The 27,278-nt window shown below is 42.6% G+C and overlaps 1 protein-coding gene across 2 annotated transcripts; it reads left to right on the top strand.

Annotated features, from left to right (window-relative positions):
- The first annotated feature begins 37 nt into the window (after positions 1-37).
- On the top strand, positions 38-27,278 carry ANGEL1 (angel homolog 1). Of its 2 annotated transcripts, XM_031679283.2 has the most exons (11): positions 38-122; positions 5,981-6,095; positions 9,839-10,417; positions 11,326-11,552; positions 11,991-12,060; positions 12,649-13,082; positions 15,370-15,496; positions 15,806-15,916; positions 25,302-25,371; positions 25,928-26,091; positions 26,803-27,278. In XM_031679283.2, exons 2-11 carry the CDS (start codon positions 5,993-5,995, stop codon positions 26,961-26,963), a joined length of 2,046 nt encoding a protein of 681 aa, XP_031535143.2. In that variant the 5' UTR covers positions 38-122; positions 5,981-5,992; the 3' UTR covers positions 26,964-27,278. The 2 variants fall into 2 exon arrangements, with proteins under 2 accessions (XP_031535143.2, XP_072819570.1); XM_072963469.1 differs by lacking the exons at positions 38-122; positions 5,981-6,095 and adding an exon at positions 6,948-7,090.

Raw genomic sequence — 27,278 nt, 5'->3', positions numbered from 1 at the left:
CATTCCCATGCTTGGCTGTTTTCACATGTCTTGGAGTTGAAGTTCACTTGCAGTTTACTGTCAAGAGAATCTGGAGGCGTGTTTGTTCCTTCTTGATAAGCTATCAGCACATCAACGGGCAGGTCAGTGACGGAAGGGCTTGGGGACATGAAAATCCCTCTTTGTCACTCAGAAAAATGATGAAGATCTGGGAATACGTGTAGGGAAAACATAGTTAAAACCTTGGATCAAAAGAAATATGTAAACCTGAGACATTACTCATTCCTTCTGGCATTCATTCTGAAAAATATTCTTGGAGCATCTATTATGTACAATGCACTAAGATAAGCTCCATTGTAGGGAGGGATGTAGGCGTGATTAAGACTTGGACCTTTCAATGAGTGTACAAGAAAAAGAAGCTGACAGGGCCACACCTAGGTTGTGAGGGTCCTGAGCAAATACTTTTGTCAGAGTTCCTGTTCAAATAAACGATCTGAGTCAGTCTTGGGATGAGGGAGCTGTGATTTTAACTTGAAATGAGTCAAAGAGAATGTTACCTGGGGCAAGGTATGGTCAAATACTAATAGAATGACCATTTCCTTTTTTATTGCTAATATGCTTGTTATAATACCTAATGTCTGCTAGTAGGGATCATAGCAGAGGGACCCTTTACTATTCTATCAGGTATAATTTATACAGCACCTGTAAGTGCAGGCACTATTGTGTGGCCTTACATGTATTAACATATTTAAATTGTCTGACAACTATTATGAGATAATTTTTAATTCCCATTTTATAGATAAGGAAACTGAACACAGAGAGGTTAAGTAACTGGCCCAAGGTCACACAGCTACAAAGTGGTAAACCTGGGATATAAGTGAAGTCACTCTGTCTGCTGCCTCTCTACATTGACCCACGTACTATTCATTGACCATGAAAGGTTGTTCCTTACACAGGGCAACTGCTGTTTGTGGTTCAGAAGGGTCTGCCCTTAGTTATGTATTTTAGGAGCTGGCAAACAAACTACAGTCTGAAGATCAAGTCTGGTCCGCTGCTTGTTTTTGTAAATAAAGTTTTGTTGAAACACAGCCATGATCACTCATTTAGGTACTTCTGTGGCCACTTTCACGCTACAATGGCAAAGTCGAGCAGTTGCTACAGAGAGAGACCCATGGCCTGCAAAGCCAAAAACATTTCCTATTTGGCACTTTAGGGAAAAGATGTACTCTTGTATTTGATGGCCATTAGCATGAGATAATTCCTGAAGAGCCTAATTCTCCAAGGGAAAGAAAGGAGAGGAAAGAATCAAAGAAAGAAAGCTGGCAGAAACCATGCTAGGAGGCAAGATGAGGAAGCTCCATCAAAGAGAGAAGCAGATGCCATTATTATTAGGTGTAACAATAACCAATTTTATGCAGGGGCTGTTTTTCTTTAAATGATAGTTGTAAATCAAGTCTGATTTCAAATATAGGGGGCAATCTTTGAAAGAAAGGCACTTTCAGAATTATTTTGTAAAGCAAAAATCTTCGGAAAATGCAAAGAAATTCCCCATTATGGGTCCACTTTTGCAAGTTTGGATTTTATTATGCTTAGTTTCCTTATGAAACTGAAGCTCTTCAGGAAGAAGGATTTTCCATTCATTCACTCATTCATTCATTCAATGTATTGAATACCTTGGGGGGAGAATGCTGAACCTCGGAAACTATACAGTTTACTAAGAGATACTGATGAGTAAACAGTGACAGTGTTGAGCCAGAGTAAATGAGGATGCCGCAGCAGCAAATAGGAGGAGGCTTCTGGTCCAGACTGCAGACAGTGATATGTCTGTGAATGGGTTGGGAATGGACTTCTGGGAATGCTTCCTTGAGGAAGGAATGTCTAGGCTGAGACTGGAAGGTCCGTTAGGCAGTAACTAGGTGAAGGCAGGTGGATGGCATGGACCTAGTGGGGAAGGAGAGTTATCTGAGGCTGAAAAACAAAAAGCATATAAAAGTTCCCACAGTATTTTAGAATCTCAGGTAGGTTAGCAAGGCTGGAGCGTGACTCTGCAGGGAGAGCTGTGGTGGGAAGGTAGGGTTGAGAAATGAGATGGAAGGTGAGCAGAGGATAATAATGAAGGGCTCAGGGGTTGACCTGTATTTTAGGAATAGTGGGGGTTTGCAGAGAGGTTTCAAGCAGCAGGGTGGCCTGACATGATTTGCACGGTAGAAAGATTGCTCTGGCTGCAGTGCGGAAAGTGGATTGAGGTCAGGAAGAGGATCAACAGGAGTGCCTGTAGGGATGAAATGGACTGACTAGATAAAGATAAAGAAGGCCAAAACCACCTGGGCTTGGGGATAGATCAGATGGGAAAGTAAAAGGGGGGATGCAAGTGCAGGAGGCCAGGATAACTTGATAGATGATTGTGCCATCCATAAAAAAAGAGAATGGAGGAGCTGGGGCAATAATTTTTTGGCAGATGGTTGTGGGAAGGTGGTAAGCCCAACTTTGTGTATGTTAAGTCTTTGAGGTTCCTCTGGGATATCCATTGGAGAGGTCCATCGGCAGAAGGATTTATGGGTCTGTGGCCTAAGAAAAGTGTTAAAAATGTAGATGTAGATGTGTGAGTTGTCTGTATATGGATGGTAGTTGAAGCCACTGGAGTGGGAAAACTTCCCGAAGAGGCACATTAAAGGAGAGAGGCCATGATTGAAATCCTAGGAACTACATTGTTGAATGGGAGGTGTTCAGAGGAAGAGAAATAAAAGGTACTAGGAAAATATGTCCACAGAGTTGGAAGGAAAACAAGAATGTCACAGAAATCAAGGGAAGAGAATCTTGGAAGGGGTGGGGATTATGCAAAATTAGGGGATATTCAAGAAATAATAAAGCCTGGAGAGTGTCCATTGCATTTATCAACAAGGGAGGCACTGGGAACTTTGGTGAGGAAAGTGTGAGTGGAGTGATGAGGGTGGAAGCTGTATTTCAGTGGAATGAGGATAAATGAGAGGTGAGGGAGTAGGCAGCAGGAACAGACAACTCTTCCAAAAAGCTTGGCTGTAAAGGAGAGGTGGGGAGATGGAGGGATGACTGGAGGGTGACGTGGTCTGAGGGAAGATGGTTTCATAATCAAGGAATAACTGGAGCACATTTAAATGTTGATGGGAAGGAGTCAGGGATGAGCAGAAGGAGCACACTCTGAGGAGGCAAGAATGAGGGATCCCAGGCATGGTGGAGCGGTTAGCCACTGTGTTGGAAGGGAAAGAGGAAAAGGTGGTTATTGATGCTGGTGTGTGTTGATGTGGCAACAAAGAGCAGAGAGTGTTCATTCAGTGGTTCTACATTTTTCTTTAAGGTTGGTAGGGAGCTGATCTTCAAAGAGCAAGGAAAGGGAGGCAATAGAACAGCAAGTTTGAAAAGAATGGCCAAAATAGGAGAGAAAGCTAATTAAGGACACTGGATTGCTGGGAGGGCTGAAGTGAGTTTGGAGACCAGCACACTAATAGCTCCAGTCCGTGTGGTTGGTAATTTTATTCACTGGTGCTCAGCAGCCCAGATATAAGAGCCAAGAAGGAGAACGGCTTTACTGACCTAGGCAGAGAACAGTGGGCAAGAGAGTTGATATTAGGAAGAGAATGATTTGAAAAATGGCTGATGCGGATTCCACGTCGGATAGAGAAAAAAATGATGACTGAAGGGAAGTTTGAGGACAGAATAGAGAACTCAAGGGTTTGATGGGGTAAAGATGATGCAGAAGTGAAAGAGAGGCAGAAAGCCATGAGGTGATCCATCAGAGTGGGTGTGTGAATGTGTGATTTTAGAAGTGGTGCAGTACCCAGTAATGACACATGAGGGGTGTCTGAAGTAGAGTGGGAATGAAGTCATGAGGAGGTGGTGGCATTCCTAGGATTTGGGATGGCTTATCCACTTTGGTGGTGGGAGGACTTGAGTTGGAGAAGACTGTGAATTCAGGGCTAGAGTCTTGAAAGAAGGAGGAGGATTCGGCCCGAGGTCAAGAAAAGACCAGGGTGAAGTTGGGGTAAACAGTGAAGACCACTTGATAAATCTCTAATGACTACATGAATGCATGAATCAGTGAATGAATGAATGACTGCATCAACTCAGACCAATCCTGCACATTCTGGTAATGTTACTCTGAGTATGTGATTACTAGGAATTACCAGTAACCTGTTACTAGGAGTGAATGGGTCTCAGGTTACCATAAAAGTTGAACATAGGCAATTCTTTTCAGCCTATCCTATCTGAGTGGCTGTTTGAGGCCTCTATACCTGCATAAGTTCAACATGGCAGCCACTAGCCCCTTATAGCCATTGAGCACGTGAAATGTGGTTAGTATGAATTGAGGTTGCTGTCCACGTGAAACAAAACAATGGATTTCAAAGACTTGGTACAAAAGAAGAAAAAAACCCAAAATATCTCATTTTAAAATATTGATTGGGCACACACTTTCTCTGGAATAAACCTAACTGCAGTGTCCTGCAGTAAAAAAAAAAAATTATGACATGCTAAAATACTAAAATTTTTAATATATGGGGTTAAATAAAACATGTTATAATTAATTTCACCTGCATTTTTTTCCCTTTTAAATGAGGCTATTAGAAAATTTAAAATCACATATGTGGTTCACAATATACTTATCTTGGGCAGCATTGCTCTAGGCTTTGGTCAGCAGCCTCTGCAATCCTGAAGGAAGCATGACACTACCCTGTATATTACACATGTTTAACTAATAAATTAATAAAAGCAGCCACCATGTTGAACTTCCATACATGTCTGTTAGCATAAGCAAAATTTGAACCCTCAAGGGCTTAAATTTCCTATATACAGGAAATTTCCCTCTGAAAGAACATTTTAAATCCATCAAAGTATTGCAAAACCTACTGGTCCCAGTAGGTAGGTTCTGCATCCTTGAAACCATCAGTGGTAGAGGCAGATGTTTATCATTGCCTGTACTGTGATCACAGCTGGGATGAATTCAGGGGCTCATTCGGTCTCTTCTTGGAATATTTCTGACATGATGTGGCTGCAGATGGTGCAGATTATACTTGTAATTTTCCTCTGACTGGTGAAGCCTGAGGCTGAGCTTCTCCTGAACAAGTCTCCTTGGACCTGCAGTTACTGGCTTGCTTAGCAGTGCCACATTACGGTTTGGAAGGCCTTAATTTCTGCCAAGGATTCTGGAAGATGACACTACATTAGCTGTAGCCAGAGCTGTTTTTGGACTAAATTCAAAAAAATACAATAGTAAACACTGAGAGCTTACTCTCTTTTGGGCAAGGTGAGGAAACTGAGGCCCCAAGACGTTAGGTAACTCCTCAGGTAGGAAGCTGCAGAGCCAGGATCTGAACTCAGTGGGTCTAACTCCGTAGCTTGTGATCATTTCCAACATAGCCGATGAGGAAACGGAAGGAAGTCAGCCTGGCTTAACTGGCCTCAGGAAAAGCCTCTGAAACCACATGGCATGAGTTGGCCTGATGCATTTTGACCGCATGTACACTAAACAGCCCAGCGGAGGGTAGGTCCTTTAGCAGAGAACTGTACACCAGGGTAACTTGGTGAGTCTTTAAGTGTCCCCATCCCTGATGCATAGAATCAGAATCCTGGAATTAGGGCCTAGGAAGTTATATTTTAAAAACATTTTCAAGTGTTAAGGGAACCATCATTTTGCAAAACCTGGTCTCTAGATAAGTTCCTTGATTTAGGATCTGATTTGGAACTTGGACTTCTGGGTAACTATTGGGACAAAATGGAAGGACATACAAGGAAGGTTTATTTAAGCCACATCAAGACAGTTGATCTGACTTTGGGGGCTCCTTAGGTAGAGCTGACATTTACCTGCTAGTTTCTAACAGGCTTCTGAACCTTCAGATTGCCCCTGGGGCCTCTGCTCCATCTCAGGCTAATGCAGGAGTGCTGTTGCCTGAAGGCAGGCACTGCCTCTAGAGCTAAGGGAAGAGAGTGGGAAGACCACAACACTGACTCTCCTTCTTCCTCTTTTCAGCCTTTCAATGTTATGATGTACCCAGCTGGTCCTGGATCTGGTGACTCCCCAGAGGGCTTCCCGGAACAACCGAGGCTCCAGTCACAAATTGGAAATCACACAGCTCAGCCACTGGGTACTAAAATTGGGAGTATTAAACAGTCCCTCTTCCTTTACAGTGTGGTTGGGGCAGAAGATTGAGGGTGGGGATGGGGAAGAGAGAGTCAAAGAAGTCTGGGTTGCACAGAATTGATGGAAGAACTGACCTTCATTTACTGCCATGTTTTGTTCAGTCAGTCAATGAGGTTTATTTGGTCCCTTCTGTGTGCCTGGCACTGTCACAGACACTGGAGACACACCTCAAGGGAAACCAACCAAACATACTTGTTTCCGTGGCCCTTGTGGAGGGTTCACCTCCTCCCTTTTTTGGCTCTCTTACCAACGAGACACCCCTTTTTTGCCAGACTGTGGGGAAAGGACCCATTTGGAACAGGATAAGGAAGGTTACAAATCTTACATACTGAAGCAAGGTGTGGACTCAATGTGTCACCTAAAATCTGAGCTGGGGAAGAGAGCTAGGAAAAGGAGAAAGATGCTGAAGAGCTTGGTCTCTCTAACCTGGGCTGAGACAGGCTAGATCATAGAAGGCACAGCTGGGCAAGGCCTTAGACAAGCCCAGCACCTCATTTTACAGATGAGTGAACTGAAGGGCAGAGAGATGACATGGTGGACCCAAGGTGGCCACTAGTTAGATAGCAGAAATGGGAATAAAACTGTGGCCTTTAAATAATACTATGGCTCCCCGAGGGAGGGGTTTAATTTCAAGTCCGTGCGCTTCCACGTTGGTGGGGAGCCAGGCCGGCCCCGCCTGTTGCCTTGGGAACTGGCTTTTCAGCCCCGCGGGCGCATGATCGGCCCTGCGCTCCCAATAAAGTTGTTGTTGAAGCGCAGCGATATCACGTGAGCCGGCCCGGGGGCGGAGCCGGGGGCGGGGCGAAGCGGAGGTGGGGCTGAGCTGAGGGACCCCGCGGCCGGCGGTGAGGGGCGGCGGGCGCGGGTGGCTGGCCATGATTGCTTCGTGCCTGTGTTACCTGCTGCTGCCGGCCGCGCGCCTTTTCCGCGCCCTCTCAGGTACTGGTCCCGCGTCCAGACAGGCGGGTGCCAGGCCCGGGCCTGACTCCCTGCGGGGCCTGGGGCGGCGTGCGGCGCGTCCGGCCTCACGACCACCTTCCCCCGGCCGTGCCGAGGTGTGGGAAGGCGCCCCTCGGCGCCGCCGTGCCAGTCGTGGACTCCATGAGGCCCGCGCCTGGCGGGCGACCCTCCTGGGCGGCTCCCTCCTCACGCCTGTGACCTGGAGGCGCCGGGCCACAGTTAACGTGGAGGGGGTCGGGGGAGGGGCAGGAGCCGCCCCTCTGGCCGAGGGTGCGGAGAGGTTCCGGGGCCCTCTGAGTTTCTGCCCTGGGGGTCGGGGAGGGTTGGCCGCTCAGGGCCCAGGTAAGGGCCCGAATTCTCCGTGGGTAGGGGCCGGTCGGCCCGGAGGGTCTGTGGGCTGAAGACCTGGATACACCTGCCTTTCCCTGGGTCACACTCATGTTTCACAGCTGCCTGAGTCTTTGGCTGAAAAAAAAAAAAGATGCTTAGAATCCAGAGACACAGTGAAACCTCGGCTTTGAAGCAATGTTCCGTGCGTTTGGAGATGTAGCGAGGTGGAGGCGATTGCCCAGTGGATTCTTTCGAGAGAGAAGAATTTTTGTTTGAATTTGTCATGATCTGCTTGTGCTCCCCTTTCCTGATCCTTGACATTCCGGAGGCTATGTAGGAGACTGTCAGTTCCCCTCAGAGATCTCACAGAACCCCCAGACTTTTTCTCTGGCAATTTAGAGGGCAGGACAGACCAAGAAGGACTTTCTTAGAAATAAGGGATCCAGCTCTGTGCATTCTGAGCTTTTCCTTCTTGGAACTTTACACAATGTGTAATTTCTGTTATATATTTCTTATAAAACATTTATTTATGTATGTGTTTGTGTGTATCTGCCACTAGAATGCAAGCTCCAGCAGGGCAGGGCCATGTCTCACTGTACCTAGTGCTAGTACACTGCCTAGAATATAGTAGGCACTCAATTCAGGAATGCCTTGTGTATCCATACTTCTGAGGACTGAAAAACTCCACAGAAGTCCTTGTTTTCAGGGAACTAAGGCATATTCCTCTAACCATGTTGCTGTCATTTCTGGAGCTCTGCCAATGTCCGTAACGGCAGCCTTAGTGACATATATTAGTTCAGAGGTTTAGTTAGAGTTTTAGGGATCTTGGAGGAGAGGCCACCTCCTCCTACCCATCCACACACACCTGTTAAAGTGGTCCCATTTGTATTTGTGCATTTGGTTCCTACAGAAGATTTTCTTTTAATAAAGTAATTCTGCTGCTGAAAAACAAACCACCACCACCACCCAAAACCTGCTAAATTTGAAAATTAGTAACCTCACACATATAAGCAAAAGAAACTTGGCCATCTGGTATCCATATAGGGATGTTTCAAGGGGCAGGGAATTAGCAAGTCCCTGAGACTAAAGTCAGCAACCCAGACTGTGGTTTTAAAGCAGTTTCCCAGTCTCAGCACTGTTGACATTAGGGTCTGGAGAGTTTGTTGTCAGGCAGTCCATTGCACTGTAGGGTGTTCAGCTGTATCCTTATCCTATAACCACTAGATGCCAGTAGCATCCCCATAGTTGTGTCTCCAGATAATGCAGAAATGTTCCCTGAGGGCAAAATAACTCCTGGTTGAAAACCACTTGTCTGAGGGATATAAATCTGCCATAAATATAATAGTGTCGTCAACATTTGAACCATTTTGAAGTTTTTCTTGCCTTAAAAAAAAGTAGAGCTAATGAAGTGAATCTGGTGTTTGAGGGTCATCATTGTATGTGTCACTTGTCCTGTACTGTAAATAAGTGATTAAGTTGTAGGGGGTGGGTAGGTGTTTGTTTGCACCAAAATACTATACTTGGATTTGGGGGCTCTAATTTTAGAGCTTTTCCCACCTGCTTTTTGTCTTTCGGCTGTCACTGTAGGGGCTGTAGCAGAGCAACAGCAGCTGGCTCTTGCTGTCAGTTGTTGGCACCTTTTGATTTACAGCCTCTAGAGTGCTGTGGAATGAGGAAGCTGATAATGAAGTTTGTGAAGTTTTATGAGTAGAATAAATAGCTTTGAGAAAAGAACCCAGAGCGTTTGCTAAGAAGTAGATTGTATAGATTTTGAGATACACTTTTTGTCTACTTCAGGCCTTTTTCTTTTGGAATGCGTTCATAAGTTTGGGGGATTTATAGAACTAGAAAAGCTCTTGGGGATTATCTAGTTCAAACTTCCCTTGTCCCCATTTTACAGTCAGGAATGTGTCCATCTCACTAGGGGCGTTGTCCAAGGGCACACAGTTTTGTTAATTTCAGTATTAGGCCATGACCTGCAGTTCTGATTCATGGTCAAGTGCTGGTTCCAATGTAATGTGGCTCTTAGAACTAGAGAGTTGATGTTAATAGGGATCTCAACCTTCAGATAAAAGGGGTTATATGAGACAATCTCTGTCCTAGATTATGTGGGATAGTCATTCTTTCATTCACACACTGAATGTTTATCAGATCCCTGCCGTATGAATTCGTTCATACCTGCAAAGCATTTAGAACAGTGTATGACACATAGTAAGCATTTCGCTCTGTTGGCGATGATGTTCCAGGCACTACAGTGGGCAGGCTCAGCGATGGTACAATGATGAGCAAGGTGAATATGATTCTTGCTTCTGTGGGGCTTGTGTTAGAAGTTGGGAGAAGAGTGTGGGGTGGGTGATGCTGTCATCTTGTAACATGGTATTTTGGTTTTCTTCTTAGATGCTTTCTTCACATGTCGAAAAAATGTCCTTCTGGCGAAGAGCTCGTCCCCCCAGGTAGAAGGCAACTTTGCCATGGCCCCTCGGGGCCCCGACCAGGAGGAGTGTGAGGGCCTGCTGCAGCAGTGGCGAGAAGAAGGGTCAAGCCAGGTGCTCTTGACTGTGAGCGACGGTCCACTTGTAGATAAAGGACTAGCCCAGAGCAGCCTGGCACTCCTGATGGATAATCCTGGAGAACAGGATGCTGCTTCAGAAGACAAGTGGTCCAGCAGGCAGCTGAGTGACCTGCGGGCAGCAGAGAACCTGGAGGAGTCTTTCCCTGAGGTGCTAGGAGAGGAGCCACTGCCAGAAGTTGAGGGCCCAGTGTGGACAGCTGTCCCAATGCAGACTGGCCCCCAGTATGTGGACAGTGTTGTCCTCCCAGTGGGTGCCCTGGCCACAGAGCAGTGGGAAGAGGACCCTGCAGTGGTGGCCTGGAGCATAGGACCTGAGCCTGTGCCCGCCCAGGAAGAGGCTCCTATCTGGACCTTTGAGGGCCTAGGGCAGCTGCAGCCTCCCCCAATGGAAGTCCCATATCATGGTGAGTCTGACAACTGGCTGAGTGAGCCAGGGTAGCAGGTTGTCTCGGATGTGGGCAGAGCCATTGCTCCAGAGAAGGTTCTCTTGTGGGGAGCTCTGCCACTGCATTCTGTTTTTCTGAGACTCTTGCAGTGGCAGATCTAGAGGGGCCTTAGAGATCATCTCATCCAGTCCCATGGTCTTTCAGATGCGATTGCCACATGCCTAAAGTCACATAGCTAGGTCACGGCAGAACTGAAAGCAGACCCTAGTTCTGATTCTCCACAGTATTGGTTCTCTGGAGGTGACCCAAGGGCTTCCGGGGTAGGGGTGGAGAGCTCTCAGGGCTTCTACTCTGCCTCAACCAAAGATAACTCCACTTTTATCTGTATTACATACTGGGCTTCCATTAGAATTTGAAGAATGAGTTCTGTGATTCACATAGGTTTGAATCTACACGGTAGCTCCATGTTCTAGGGTAGATGGGGAACACATTGTGGTTTCTAGCCCCACAGGCTTTTCTAGGTTTAGAGGTCAGAAGGCACCCAAGGCTGAGATTCCTGTGGAAGTGTCTCTAACCTTAGATGATTATTAAACACATTCGTCTGAGTGATTCCCCAGAGACCCTTGGATTTATCAAAAGAGAAATTGTTGGCCATATTTAGTGAACATGTACTAGGTGCCAGGTACTATGCTAGGTACTGGGGATACTGTGGTGGACAGGTCAGGATTGTCTCTGGCTTTTTGGAGCTTACTGTCTAGTCTGAGAATGTCCATAGAGTGCTGCTCAAATTGGCCACAGTGATGGATGGGTGACAGGGAAGATGAAAAAATGGACTTTGTATGCCATATCACTGAGTCAGGAGTGGAGATGACAGGGCCTGTGGATAACATGGACTAACCGTGGACTTCTTCCCAACCCCTTTGCAGAAATCTTATGGCGAGAATGGGAGGATTTCTCCACTCAGCTAGACGCTCAGGGTCTGGAGGCAGGGGATGGCCCTCAGTTCCAGTTCACTCTGATGTCCTATAACATCCTGGCTCAGGACCTGATGCAGCAGAGCTCAGAACTCTATCTGCATTGCCACCCGGACATCCTCAATTGGAACTATCGCTTTGCGAATCTCATGCAGGAATTCCAGCACTGGGACCCCGATGTGAGTGAAGACAGGGGATGTGCCACTTTGCATTTGCTATGGACCTGGGCTGTTTCCCAGTGCTCTTGGAAAATGAGTTCAATCCCATGGTGGTCTGTATGATTGGAGTCTTGCCTGGGGCTGGTGCTGGCCTGCCTGCTGTAAATGAGTTTTTGGCAGATGCTTAGACTCCATAGGTGCACACTTTCCAGCACCTTTATGCGGGGAGGGAGACTTGAAGGATTCAAGGAGCAGGAAAATTGAGCACATGTATCTGGTCTCAGTGTAAGTCTGGGCATGTTCTTGCTGGTGGTGTCTGTCTGAGAAGAGTCAGCACCCAGGGGAAGTTTCAGTGTGACCCAGCCTGAGAGCCACAGCAGCTTCTCACACGGCCTCCGTGCCTGCTCCCGGGGTGTACCCACCATTACTCTGGAGTGATTGGTTTCCTTGTTTTCCCAGATCTTGTGTCTCCAGGAAGTCCAGGAAGATCATTACTGGGAACAGCTGGAGCCCTCTCTGCGAATGATGGGTAATGCTGCTCCCTGGCATGTTTGCCAGTCTTTCTTCCTACAGCCCTGTCTGCTCACTCCTGAGATCTTTCGTCTCAGTAAACTCTCAGTCCCACCTGTGAGCTAACTCCTTTGTGTGGGTGAGAAGGAAAGTAGAGCCTGAAGTTTTAAAGCAATTCTGACATGTATTGCCACTTAATCCTTGATGTGACCAACCCTGTGAGACTGAATATTATTATCCCCATTTTACAACGAGGAAACTGAGGTTCAGAAAATTTGTGTGACGGGCTCAAGTTCACAAAGCTATAAAGCTCATAGGTTGTGGGGCCTGGACTCCAACTTGCTTGACTCTAGAGTCCATGCTTTTCCTGCCCAGTTAACATTGCTTTGTACCCTTCTGTCCCTCCTTCCCCTTCTATCCACTCAGCCGCCTGGTTACAGCTGTAAGGGAACCTCTGTAGAACCAAGGAATTGGCAAGGGCCAGGACTCCCCTGACTGCACAGGAGGAGCAATGCTTTAGGCACACACGCCTGGGCTACGGCCACTGGTTGGAGGGATTCAGGCTTCAGGAACTCTAACGCATCTCCTTGGTGGGTGTTCCTTGCAGGCTTTACCTGTTTCTACAAGAGGAGGACCGGGTGTAAGACAGACGGCTGTGCTGTCTGCTACAAGCCCAAGAGATTCCGTCTCCTCTGCGCCAGCCCTGTGGAGTACTTTCGGCCTGGCTTAGAGCTCCTCAATCGGGACAACGTGGGCTTAGTGTTGCTGCTGCAGCCACTAGTCCCAGACGGCCTGGGGCAGGTTTCAGTGGCTCCCTTATGTGTGGCAAATACCCATGTCCTGTACAACCCACGCCGGGGTGATGTCAAGCTGGCCCAGATGGCCATTCTCTTGGCTGAAGTGGACAAAGTGGCTAAGCTGTCAGACGGCAGCCACTGCCCCATCATCTTGTGCGGGGACCTGAATTCTGTTCCTGATTCACCTCTTTACAACTTCATCAGGGATGGAGAGCTCCAGTACCATGGGATGCCGGCCTGGAAGGTAAAATGGGAGAGGTCACTGTGGGGGTGGGAACACAGCCTGGGGAGAGATTTGGGTGTTGGCATCCAGTGCTCTTCTGTGGCAGGGACCTCAGTTACACCTTTTCTGGCTCCCTCCTGCTTTTTCTAGCTCTGTTGATGGCTGGTACCCAAGCCTGGAAATTAGAAGCTCGTGAGTGCCTTTGGTATATTGGAATCCTTTAAGTTTTTATCATCAATTTATTTTTAGTTTACAAGTACATAAGTACTTAAGTGCATATAAGTACACAAGTACATCACTGTAAGAATGAAAAGATTTAAAAACAAGACCAAAGCCCCCTTCGTTACCTACCTTTCCCACTTCTCCCCTTAGAGTCAAGTAATAACTGTTCAAAGTTTGGTGTTCTTCCAGATCATTTCCTATGCATTTGCAGTGGTATCTAAGCTCCTGTGACAATGTAATCATAATCCACATTTGTTAAGCAAAATTAACTGTGTACCAGGTGCTACTTTAAGCACTTTATATGTATTAACTCATTAATTTTCACAATTTCTATCATTGCTTCCATTTTATAAATGAGAAATGTAAGGCATAGAGAAGTAATTTGCTTACTCCAGCTCACGCAGGTAGTTAGTGGTGGAGACAGAATTTGTAACCGGGTTGTCTGGCCCCAGAGCTCTTGCCCTCCAGTACTGTGCTGTGATTGCTTCTAACAGCGGATATATAATTTACCTTGTGTGTTTATAAACATGATATATTATTGTATATTTTATTTTGTAGCTCGGTTTTTTTTTCACTCAACAATGTACATATGGATCTGTCTCATTCCTTATAACTGCTGAATGTTGATAGCATAGCTATAGTTTTACCGTAGTTTATTTGTCCCTGCTGATGATGGGCATTCAGCCTGTGCTGATTTCTTTATCTGTCACTTACTCTCTCCTTGTTCCTCTGTTTTGCCCCTACTGATCCAATTTATTGCTCAACTTTTGGCAAGACACAGTGGAGAAAGGACACCAAATGACTGAATTATTGTTAAGTACTTGGGGCTTTTATTTTAATGAGGTTACTCAAGTGCCAATGATGTCCTGGTTACCACATGCTCAGAGAAAAGCATTATCCTGCCAGGAAGCTGCTGTAATCAAGGGGCACAGGGAATGGAAAGAAGAGTTTACTAAGTGCCTATCATGTGACAGCCGCAGTTAGGCGTAGTGATTAAGAGCACTCATTTTGAAGCCAGACAGTCCTGCATTTAAATCCCTGCTCTGCCACCTTGGGCAAGTTACTTCACTTTTTTAAGTCCCATTTGCCTCATATATACACTGGGGATATAATGGGACCTACTTCAGAGGGTTTTCTTTGGTGGATTAAGTATAATAATGCACACAAAGTGTTTTCCAGTTCCTACTTCAAAGGAAGCAGTCAATAATTGGTAGTGGTTATTGTTATCAAGATTCTTAATTGTATGTGGTATTATTATCCCATTCAATAGTAGAGGATAATTGACCCCAAGAGAGTTAACTAACGGGCCCAAAGTCACACAGCTAGTAAATGGCGATAAAATTGCAGCTGCGTTTGACTTCCGAGGGCATATTGAAAATGTACGTCCTTCAAGGGCAGAGACATTGTGTCTGTCACTCCTCTCTCCCCAGCACTTAGCTAGTGTCTTGCACATAGCTGACATTCAAATATTTGTTGCTGTTAAATTAAATAAAAGGGATTTTGCTACACACGTTGGGGATCTGCAGATGACTGATGTTGCCGAACGTTTCCCTACTGTGTTCTGTCCGTTCCCAGGCTGCTCATTGGCTTTGCCCGAGGATGGTGACATAGATACTCTAGAGTGCTTTGCTGCATTTCCCATTTGGTTTGACCCTGTAGCTTCTGAATAATAGGCTTAAGATGCTAGACTTGGATCCAGAAGACCCAAAGATCAGGGTAAACCTTTTCTTATTGCAAATTAAAGTCCCTGAAAATTGATATTTCAGTACAGAGTAGTGTAGATTGTTCTGAGGTGAAATTTAGGGGATCATATGTTCATACGGTTTTGTTCTCTTTGACTCGCATACCTCACTGTCTTGCCCCTTATTCCTGTCTCATGGACATTTCAGTGTTTCTAGTAAAAAAAAAATAGTGGTTTTAATTAGCTCCTTATTTTTAACCTTCCCCTGAAACTCATGTATTTTGCTTATTATTATGTACATAGTACGTGATTGTGTGTGTGTATGTTTGTCTATATGTCCAAAAACATGGGCTATTTCTTTTTTCCATCTTAGTCTCCTGATTCCCATCTGCTCTTTCTTTGTAGGTATCTGGACAGGAAGACTTCTCCCATCAGCTTTACCAGAGGAAGCTGCAGGCCCCCCTATGGCCCAGCTCCCTGGGCATCACTGACTGCTGTCAGTATGTCACCTCCTGTCACCCAAAGAAACAAGGTGAGCACATGCCACATTCTGGGTTAGTTGTGCCTCCATCCCCATTTTGGGAAAAAGCTAGCATCTCAGTGACAAGAGAAAGTGTAATTCTCTCAGTTCTCTTAGCACATTCCTTTGTTTTTCTCATTGTCCTTCTCATGGTCACCCAGTAAAATGGACCACTTTAATTCATAGCTGTTGGAAAATCTCCTTGTCTTCAGAGCCAGACTTCCTCTGTGTCCCTACACTGGAAGCTTCTTGGTATTAAGGAAGCCTCAGCATGTGGCTCCTCTTCCTTCCTTTCACTGTATGCCTTTTCCTGGTTTGCAGAGAGACGTAAGTATAGCCGAGACTTCCTACTACGTTTCCACTTCTGCAACATCGCCTGTCAGCGACCTATAGGACTGGTGCTTATGGAAGGAGTGACAGATGCTAAGCCAGGTAATGGGAACTAAGATTTCCTTGGTCTTCTTTCCTCTTCACCTCTGATATTTGTCAGTTAGGTGGTTTCTTAGTCTTTTCTAGATATAATTCTTAGAGATCAGCTTCTGGTAATAAGTATGCTTAGAAGGAAGGTCAGTGGAGTTCACTGGCCATGTGCAGTGTGTTGAGAGTATGGACCAGGAATCAAGAGACCTGGGTTCTGACCAGCTCTGAGACCTTGAGTAAGCCACTTAACCTTTTTAGGCTTAAGTTGCTGATAACTAGCATGTGTACAGCATATTTGGAGAGAAGACATATGATAGGGCTTTGAAAATCATAAAGTGACATCACTCCTGGTTGTAATAAAAAGTTACTCCTACTGAGAACTTCCAGATTGTACATAGAAGAGTATACTTGGCATTCTCCCTTTCTTGTCTCTGAAACCACTCCAAAGCAACAGGGAAGAATGGAAGAAAGAAATGCAAACTCCATCTTTGAGAAAGCTAGGAGATCTGAAGATATCTGAAACCATGAGCCAAAACACAGGTGGAATGGCTGCAAGAAGCACTGGAGATCATGCAGGGGTGCTGGAGGAAGTATGGAGACACTTGTCTGTGGGGCCATATGGATCTTGGAAAAAAACCAGCAGAGTGTATTTCTCCAAGGTGAGGATTGTACCTTGAGGCTCAAAACCAAAATCTCTTGTTTCATCAACAAGAATAGGATGTACAGGTTGTGAAAGGAGATTGTCTGAACCTGTTTTGGTCTGAAGAGGCAGTGGAGGCAAGACTGATCAAGGAATCAAGCCATATTCGCATGAAGCAGTCTGTTTAAGTGGCAGGGGAGAGATGAAATAGTTACAGAGCTGTGTATCTTTTTTGGTTGGGAGAAGTAAAGATTAAAAGGATTCATATACAACCCTGTGTCACAAGGAAAATGCCTATTACTTGTAATGCATACCCAGTCCTTCCCTTATATAAGTTTTGTACAAATGCATGGTACAGAAAAACCTCAACTAATTCAAAGCTGGGCTGCCCAAAAGGAATCAGTATGAGATCTGTACTAAAACACTATAAGAAAAAAAGGTGGAAGGAACAGGAAAAATAACAGGCAGATAAAAAATATTTACTTCAAAAATAAAAATTGTTGCCATGGAGCATATGAAAATTATGATTATTTTCCCAAGATTAAAAATACTAAGCAATTGTCTTTATAAAATAAGAGCACAAAAATAAAATAATTGCGTTTATAAAGTAAGTTCAGGCACATGGAAAGACATCAGAAGATGAAATGTAAGCTGCAGAGCTCAGGAAAGAAGCGGAATGAAAATTTAAAAGTCATATAAAATGAAGACAAAATTAGATGCAGCACAAGAGAGAATAGGCACTGCTGAAAACAAGACAGGAGACAGAGGCTAGGAAGGATAAGAAGGGCTAGAGAGAAAATGACCGTAGAGGAAGATGAGATTCAGCATACACGTAATTGGAGTTCACAAGGAAGAAAGCCAATATAGTTGCACAAAAGGAATATTTAAAGGTATGATTCAAGGAAGATTTTTCCCAAATGAGAAGATCTGAATCTTCAGATTGAGAAGGATGTCTCATGTCTCAGTAAAAAATGTCATAGGAGAATCAACAGTAAGACACCCTAGTTAAAGTTAACAGAAGTCAAAGATAAAAGAATACTTAGGGCATTTGAACAAAAAAGATCAGGCTACTTTTAAGGGTAGAAATAATTACTTTGGCTTCAGACTTCTTAACATTAACATTTGACTCTAGAAGACAGGGGAGCAAGGCTTTAAGGAAAGAAGGTGTGGCTCAAGAATTTTATACAAAACCCAAAGCCTTTCTTGAAGAAACTGCTAGAAGAATAACTTAAGACAATCAGGCAATGATTGGAAAAACTATAGTAAAAGGATTGGTGGTAAACTATGGACTCATTCTTTTCCCTCTAGGAATTTAACTTGAAATGGTATTTTGCACAGAGCAGTGAACATTTCAATGGCTCGAGTTTTTTTAATTGCAAAGCTAAATGTATTATTACAGCTGTGGCGATAACAATAGTAATGATGATGGCCACCATGCAGTGAGTGAGCCACTAGGGTGTGCCAGGACCTGGGATAAGTGCTTGTATCAGTTGGGCTTAGGCAGGGAAGCAGAGGCTCAGTATTTTAAGAATACAAAATCCTAAAGTTAAACAGTAGTCAGATCCCACATACATAATTTCATGTTAACAATAGGTTATTTTTAAAAAAATCAGTACTGTACTTGAAACATAAAATAAGCATTTCAATTTAATAAGAAAATAAAAACCTTTAAAATACATACTGACAATCACTTTGTAAGTAGAATCATTGTGTAGCGGGAAAATACCCAGTTCACTGGCAGTGCCTAGTAATACCAATATTTTAAAAATTGAGATTAAATTTGGGTAAACACACCATCCACCACTCACTGTGAACATGCCCTTCTGTTTGTTCAGTAACCCCACCCAGGGCTGAACAGGCTCCTGATGAATCTCTTTTAAAGACTCCAAATCTAAAAAGCTACCACCACCTTTAGACCATGAGTAGAAAGACTTAAGTACGAAACAAGGAGATCATGGTGTATGATCTTTTTTCTAGAGAATGTGTTCAGATGTGCTAACAAATAGTATTTCCAGTCCAATATGAGAGTCATCCAACCCAACTGTGCACATCAAAACTTGCCAACTTGACTGTGACACTGACTTCAACGAGAAGCATCTGAGTTTCAAAAGGAGCTACAGTGCTAGGAAGTAATGGTTTAACTTTCCCACGGATTGACATTGCATCGCACTGGAGTGTTCTACATTCATAAATTGTATAATTTAGAAAACACTGTGCTTCTCACTCTCCCCAGCTCTCTTTATGAGGGAATAATTCATAAGAAGGGAATCTAAATTTTAAGCCCCCCTCTTGTAAATTATTTTAGTTATTCGTGGTTTCTTTCCAATATGATTCTTAAAGACACTGAAAGGGATTACTGTCTTTTCTTTTTCATGATTGTTTGCGTATTTCCATTTATCTCTGGAGTTTTTAACATGTAAGAATAAACCATATGCCCAATTAAGTGCATTCTAGGAAAAAAAAAAGTTGCTAATAGGTGACTTTTGTAAATCACTATTTATAGACAGACCAGATAGCCACAGAGGAAAAGTTATATGGTCATATTTGTAACCAGGAAAGTTCTGAATCCAACTTCTCCACTGGCCCATCCCTGACACAACTTACTATCCTCTTCCCAGTTACTTGCAGAAGAACTTACTTGCTTGGCTGCTACCAGTGCTGAATGGTCCAGGAAGATGTTGCAGCTGAGGTTGAGGCAGCTATGGCCCATGGCTCACGTGGCCTGGTGGGGCAGGGAGAGGCCTTGAGTCCTGTGTAACTGCCAGAGCAGTGCTGTTTGTACATAGCACTGCGTGGGCAGAACCTGGTGTTGAGGGAAGCAGTTTTCTTTCTTTCTTTTTTGATTTTCTTTTCATGTACTGAAAACAAACCAAACCAAACAAAACAAAAAAAGCCTTTATTTTTTATCCTCATACTTCTATAAAAATTTGGTAAGTATAAAGGTCTAGTTTGAAAATTGATTTAGTCCATTGTCTTGCAGTTTCCAGCATTGCTAATGAGAAGTCTGCTGCCATTCTGAGTTTTCATCCTTTCTTTGTTTCTCCTTCTCTCTAATCTCTTGATTTCTGAAATTTCATGGTGGTGTGCCCTAGTCTGCGTTTTGGTTTCATTCATTGTTCTGGATACTCCAGGGCTCTTTCAAATGGAAATGAATTTATTTAGATTCATAATTTTGCTGGTAATATTTCTTCAATAATTTCCTACCTTCTGCTTTTTCTTTTTGGAGTTCCTATTAGTTGAATATTAGAATGGACCATCTGTGAGATGTTCTCAGGTTGTTTATTCCTTCTAGTGATTTTAAATTTCTGCCCGTATATTTTTAATTTCCAAAAGCCCTTTTAAAACAGTTGCTTCTTTTGTTATACCATCCTCTTTTTTTTTTAAATGAACCCAATATTGTCTTCCTACTACTGAGGATGACATATGTAAAAATTCCATGTATTTCTTCCAAGGTTCTTTTAAGAGTTCCTTTCTTCCCAGTTTCCACCCCATTCATTGTTTGTTCTCAAAGATTCCATCAGGCATCCATTCACATTTAGGAATGAGACGTGAAAACCTGATTAAGGCTCTGTGTAAGGGATGTCTCTGGTTGATTGGTGAGTTTATTGTGCCAGTTTTGATTTTCACCTCTCTCCTGTCTTCTGGAGTAATGGTGCCTCTGATTCCTGACCCCTTACACAGCTCAGAAGCCTAAATTGGCTTGCCTTTTGCTGGGAGGAAAACCATTTTCAGTATCCTGCTAGTCACTGTGATTTTTCTGACTCAAAATGAAGATGTTAGTGTTAAGAACATTTATGTTCCAAGTAACATCACATTAGTCATCACAGAGTGAAACCCTCGTATTTAACAAGGAATAATAGAAAATAGCTAGAGGTAGAAGGTTTGAATCTTTCTCAGTCCACAAGAAAGCAAGTAGAGGAAAGATAACTAAGAATATAGAAGACTTAAGTAACATGTTGTATGGTAAATCTGATTGATACATATCAAATTCTGAACATTGAAAGCAGAGCAAAGACATCTTTCTAATTATCCATAGGAAATTCTTAAGAATTGATCATATATTAGACAACCCCCGAAAAATCAATAAATTTAGAACAGTGGAAATAGTGTAGTTAGCTTTCTGTGATCACATGTGCAGTAAAAATTCACATTGAAAACAAAAATGAAAACACTTATTATCTGGACCCTTAAAAAAATTTCAAACCACATTTGGGTCAAAGGTGAAATTTAAACTGAAGCTGCAGAATATCTATAAAATAACTAATGAAAATATCATATATTTGTGATATATAGCTAAAACAGTATTTAGTGAAAAATTCATTGCATTATATAGAACATTTAGAATCATAGAATTATATTAATAGATAAGAAAAGATGAAAGTAAGTGAATTAAGCATCCACTCATGTTAGAAAAAAGAACAAATAAACTGAAAGAAAGCCAAAGGGAAGAAGACTAAAATGGAAATAATTTAGGAAAAGAAAAATAATAAAACTAATAAACTATAATAACAGTCGTTTTTTTGGTTGAAAAACAGATGTCAGATTAGCTAACCTAGTCAAGAGGGTGAGGGAGGAGCAACAGTATCCAGATGCAGAAGAATTATGGTATTATAAGGTAGTTCTTTTCTCAATGGAATGCAAAAGAAATTTAAAACTTAGATGGCATATATTAATTTTAGAAAATGTAATTTACTAAAACTGTAAAGGAGAGATTTAATATAAATAGACTATCACAGGGTGAAAAAAATAGAAAAGGTTCTCAGAGATGCAGTCCCACAAAAACGCTAGGCTCATATTGATAGAAGAGCATCATCAAACCTTTAAAGAACTCGTAATTCCATTACTATTTAAATTGTTACAGCATGCAGAGGAAGAGGATGGCCAAATTATTTTTATGAAACAAGCATTTTGAAACTAACACCTGACAATAATTACACAGAAAAAGGAAACTATAGAAACTAATATTAGGAAACTAATATTCTCCACTTAGGAATATTGATGCAAAAAATATAAATAAAGGATCAGGAAACAGAATCTAACATCACATTGAAAGAGTAATAGACCATGACCAAATGGACTTTTATCAATATAAAAATAGTCAATATTGGGAAATCTATTAATATAATTTATCATGTTAATATATATGAAATCTGTTAAAATATAGAAATGCGTATCATCCTACAGATGTCAGAGACATTTTAAAAAATTAACATCTATCCCAGATTCTTTGAAAAAGAGTCTTCTTAAACTAAGAAAAAAATAGATTATCCCTTACACCATTAAAATACATTTATCTCCATCAGTCAGACTAGGGGCGTTGGTACACTGTGGAGGGAGGGGCATGGAGCTGCCAGGTGCCTGAAAAAAAAATTTATCTCAACTCCAAAAATGAACATCTTGCTTAAAGAAGACACTCTAGTAGCATTCCTGTCAAAGTCAAGAGCAAAACAAGGATGACCACTATGATTATTCATTTGTGAGAAATACTAGCCAACAGAATTAGAAGTAAAAAATAGAAATATAGGCAATAAAATAGAAGTGAAAAAATGGAGAGGAGGTTAAATATTACTTCTTGCTAATGTGGTTATATAACTGGTGATCTAAGAATCAACTAAGTAGCTGGGCAGAATATTAATATACAGAAATCAATAATATTCATATATAAAAATGATATATTTGTTAAAAATTGTAATAAAGACCTCATTCATAATAGCAGCAGAAAGAAAAATTAATACGGAAAATATAAGAACATTTCATCTTGATTAGCAAACTTACTGGCATGAAGTTGTTCATAACATTCTTGAATCTTTTTTTAAAAAACAGTTTTATTGAGATTGATTTCACATACCATAAAATGCATCCATTTAAAGTGTACAAATCAGTGGGTTTCAGTATTTTCAGAGTTGTACAACCATCACCACAATCTAATTTTAGAACATTTTCATCACCCCCGAGAGGAAGCCCATGTCCATTAAAAGTCATTTTCCATTCACCCCTCCCCTTGTGAAAAATCAGTTAACCATGGACTATGGGTTCTGGACTCTCAAGTTCCCTTCATCTTGCGTCGTTTATCTTTATGCCAGTGCCATACTGTCTTGATTATTTTAGCTTTGTGTAAGTTTGAAATAGAAAAGTGTAAGTCCTGTAACTTTGCTGCCTTTTTTTTTCTTTCTCAACATTATTTTGGCTATTCTGGGTCCCTTATACATTTTTATATGGGTTTTAGGGTCAATGTGTCAATTTATGCAAAAACATTAGTTGGAATTTTGACAGGGATTTACAAATTTGTAGATCAATTTGGGAAGTGTTGCCACTTTAACAATATTATTATCAATGAACATGAAAATCTTTTCATCTATTTAAATCTTTAATTTCTTTCCATGTTTTGTAGCTTTCAGTGTCTAAGTCTTACCCTTCTTTTGTTAAATTTATTCATAACTATTTTAAATCCCTTTTGATACTATTATAAATGGAAATGTTTTCTAAATTTCATTTTTGGATTTTTCATTGTGAGTGTTTAGAAATGTAATTCAGTTTATCAATCTTGTATCTTGCAATCTTGTGAACTCATTAGTTCTAATAGTTTTTTAGCAGATTTCTTAGGATTTTCTGTATATAAGATTATGTCATCTTGCAAATAGAAATAGTATTACTTCCTCTGTTCCAATCTGGATGTGTTTTATTTCTTCTTCCAAGATGGCTGTAGCTAGAACTCTCATTACCATGTTGAGTGGTGGGACATAACAAAAGGCATCTTCTCACTCTTTACGCTTAGGAAATTCCAAGGGTTTGGGGAGCTTTGAGCCAGGAACTGTGGAAGGAGACTGACTATATAAAGACTGATTATATATGAGAAATGTATTTTGTTCATCTGAATGACCAAATATATATTTCTTATAAATTACAGTATTGTAAATGTTGAGGAATTTTGCATCTACATTCATAGGGGGTATCAGTCTGTAGTTTTCATTCTTGGTGATGTTTTTGTCTAGTTTTGCTATCAGAGGAAAACCTGATAGCATGAGTTGGGAAGTGTTCCCACTTTTATATTTTGGAAGTGTTTGTGAAGGATTCATATTATCTCTTCTTAAAAATGTTTAGCAGAATGCACCAGCAAAGCCTCTAACCTTGGGCTTTTCTTTGTGGAGATTTTAAATTGCTAATTCAGTCTCTTTAATTGTTATAAGACTATGCAGATTTTCTACTTTTTCTTGAGTCAGTTTATGTAGTTTGTATCTTTTTAGGAATTTTACCTAAGTCATCTGATTTGTTGGCATACAGTTGTTTATACTATTCTTGTAATTTTTTATTTCTATAAGGTTGATGGTGATGGCCCCCTCTTTCATTCCTGGTTTTAGTAATTTGAGTCCTCTCTCTTTCTCTTGGTCATTCTTTTTTTTTTTTTAATTTTTAAATTGAAATACAGTCAGTTACAATGTATCAGTTTCTCATGTACAGCACAGCACAATGGCCCAGCCATGCATATACATACATATATTCCTTTTTATATTCCTTTTCATTAAAGGTTATTACAAAATATTGAACATAGTTCCCAGTGCTATACAGAAGAAACTTTTTAAAAAATCTACTTTTGTATACAGTGACTAACATTTGTAAATCTGAAACTCTCAAGTTTATTCCTTCCCACTCCATTTCCCTGGGAACCGTAAGATTGTTTACTATGTCTGTGAGTCTGTTTCTGTTTCGTAGATAGGTTCATAGTGTCCTTTTGGTCATTTTAGCTAAGGGTTTGTCAATTTTGCTGATCCTTGTTACCCTGTTTTCTTAGTCAGTTTGGGCTGTTATAACAAAATACCACAGACTGAATGGTTTATAAACAACAGAAATTTATTTCTCACAGTTTTGGAGGCTAGGTGCCAGCATGGTCCAGTTCTGGTGAGGGCCTTCCTCTGGCTTGCTGACTGCCAGCTTCTTGTGTCCTCACATGGCAGAAAAAGGGTGAGAGAACTCCGTGGGATCTCTTTTATAAGGGCACTAATCCCATTCGAGGGCTTCACCCTCATGACCAAATTACCTCCTAAAGGCCCCATCTCTGAATGTCATCACATTGGGAATTAGGATTTCAACATATTTTGGGGGATACAAACGTTCAGTCCTTAACACCTATTAATGTCAGTAGGGTCTGTAATAATATCCCTTTTTTCTCTTCTGATATTGGTAATGTGTGTCTTTTTTCTTTGTGTATGTGTCTGTATAAATATATGTATGTGTAAATATGCATACATATATGTGTATGTGTGTGGCAGACATATATATGCATACATACATAGATATGTATACACACACAATCGACGGTGTGTGTGTGATAGAAAATTCCTGGTGGAGGAATACAGCAGGAATCTGGTAACATTTGTCGCCTCTGGAGAAGATAGAGTGGCAGGGGCCCAGAAGTGGGAGGGAGACTTTTCACTGGTATTTTTCTCTACATTTTGATTTTTGTACTGTGCAACCTATTCTTTTCTTCTTCTCCCTCTTTTGTATTATCTATTCTAAAGAATAAATTTTAATTAAAAAAAAAAGATGCTGAGCCAAGGAAGACATGTCTGTGTTAGAGGCTTCTGTCTGCTTCCTGAGTTCTTGGCTTGGTCCATTGTTCCCTCCTCTCACCTTTTCTCTTTCCCTTTTCCTTTCTGGAGCAGTCCAGTCCAGGATTTGAGCGGAATTTTAGGGTGCAAGGTTCTGACCCTGCTTCACCGTCTGTGACTGATAAAACCCTTTCTCTCCTGTCTTCTGAAGAGCGACCTGCTGGCTGGGCTGAGTCTGTCCTTGAGGAAGACACATCGGAGCCTGAGCATGACTTCCCCAGGTAATCTTCCAGTTCCTTTCTGCTTTCATTCTAACCCCATTTAGGCATCTTAGAGAGATTCCTGTTGGCTTTTCTGGGGCTGATTTGGGGCAACACTTTTTGCTGAGCCCTCTTTTCCCCTAATACCTGCTAAGGTTATGGAGGGGCATACAGGTGTGCAGAGGCCAGAGGTGACCCATCCAAGTTCTTGCAGATGAAAAGCCCATGCACTTTTCCTTAGGGAGTAAGACCTCACAGAAGAGCTTGCTGACGCACAGACAAGAGTACTTTAAAAATGATTATGAATCAATAAAAAATGTAAAAAAAAAAAAGAGTACTTTAGGTACACTGCACCAGGTAGCAAGAGAGTGCAGAGTGAGGGATGTCAGCAAGACTGCATGTAAGTGTGTCTGTTTCTAGGCTAGTTCTAGCTAAGACTGTTAGCCTCTTATTAGCATGGGAAAGAATTTGCTGAGATTTAGTTATTTGGGCTCATCCCTTTAAAAACTTATTAAAACCCACAGGGAAAAGTTCAATAATGTTTTGCTGACTAACATCTTTCCCTCTATCCCTGCAGGACTGTAGGCACCATCCAGCACTGCCTCCACCTGACCTCAGTATATACTCATTTCCTGCCCCAGCATGGCCGCCCAGAGATCACCACAATGCCCCTGGGTCTTGGAATGACAGTAGATTACATCTTCTTCTCGGCTGAGTCCTGTGAGAATGGAAACAGAACTGGTAAGCCTGGTGGATCCTGGGTTCCCAGAAGCTACCCCCAAAAGTCCCTGGGAACAGCTGATGGTAGGTCAGACATTGGGCACATGGCTTGGGCTGCTGGGGTCTGACCAGCTAAGGAGCAGATTTCATACCTACTTGACACGTGCTTACCTTCTATCTTTATCCTTGTAGCATTAGAGAGATGTGAGCAGAACAAGCCCTCCCTTTAATTCAGAGAGGAAACTAGAGTACCAGGGGGTGATCGGATTTGTTCAGTGGCAGGTGGTTAGTGAGGGACTTAGTTAGGTTAGAGACGTTATTTCCTGTCTTCTCACCCCACACTGTAGTCACAGAGTAGCAGTCTATCAGCCCCATGCCTGTTTTGTGTAAAGCATGTCTTTCAATGTATTTGAATTTTATGTTTAAAAATCAGATTTTATATAGAAAATCTGGATTCGCAGCTTCTCTTGGAAAGCCAGAATGTTTGGAATGCTGCGCCTGGGCATGCATTCTCTAGTTTGCCACAGTCCCCCTGAAACCAGTCTGCTTCATTCATTGATATGTCACGGAGTATCTGAGAAAATGAGGCCTCAGCCAGAGGCAGCAGGAGACAAGGGGGTGGGGGCAGCCCAGGGGCTGAGGCTCCACAAGGCATAGCTCACACAGGGCCCGCCCGCCCTGCACAGTGTGGCTGTGGCTGCTTTACCCACGGGCTTCTGCTTTGTGCTCCAGATCGCAGGCTGTATCAGGATGGAACTCTCAAGCTCCTGGGCCGTCTCTCCCTCCTCTCTGAAGAGATTCTCTGGGCTGCCAATGGCTTACCCAACCCCTTCTGCTCTTCAGACCACCTCTGCCTACTGGCCAGCTTCGGGATGGAAGTCACCGCCCCGTGACGGGCTCCCAGGGCAAGAGAGCTTTTCCAGAAGAGCTCACAGGATCAGAGACTGTGGAAATACCCCATGCTTCTGGAAACTTAGATCCAAGACACTTATGTCCCTTCCCCTTCCCCTCTTTGTTCCCTTTTCCCCATGGTTAGATTTTCTCCAGGCCTGTCCACATTCTCTGCCTGTGGTCCCTGCTCTGCCCCAACCTCTTCCTAATCCTGTGCCACATACTTGGTGGCCCTGGGAGAGGCAGAAGGGGAGGTTCCCCCTTCCTTCCATGTATCCAGCACTCCCCCTTGATTTTTAATTACCAGGGTTGCGGGA

Source organism: Vicugna pacos, chromosome 6 (assembly GCF_048564905.1).
Source record: "Vicugna pacos chromosome 6, VicPac4, whole genome shotgun sequence".
NCBI lineage: Eukaryota > Metazoa > Chordata > Mammalia > Artiodactyla > Camelidae > Vicugna > Vicugna pacos.
This window is presented reverse-complemented; position numbering and strand designations above follow the sequence as displayed.

Bases quoted from the DNA above. Each gene is read 5' to 3' on its own strand.
- ANGEL1 (XM_031679283.2), top strand. From the start codon at position 5,993: ATGATGTACCCAGCTGGTCCTGGATCTGGTGACTCCCCAGAGGGCTTC. The intron at 11,553-11,990 runs GTGAGTGAAGAC...TTGTTTTCCCAG, and splicing joins TCCAGCACTGGGACCCCGAT to ATCTTGTGTCTCCAGGAAGT. The intron at 15,917-25,301 runs GTAATGGGAACT...TGTCTTCTGAAG, and splicing joins AGTGACAGATGCTAAGCCAG to AGCGACCTGCTGGCTGGGCT.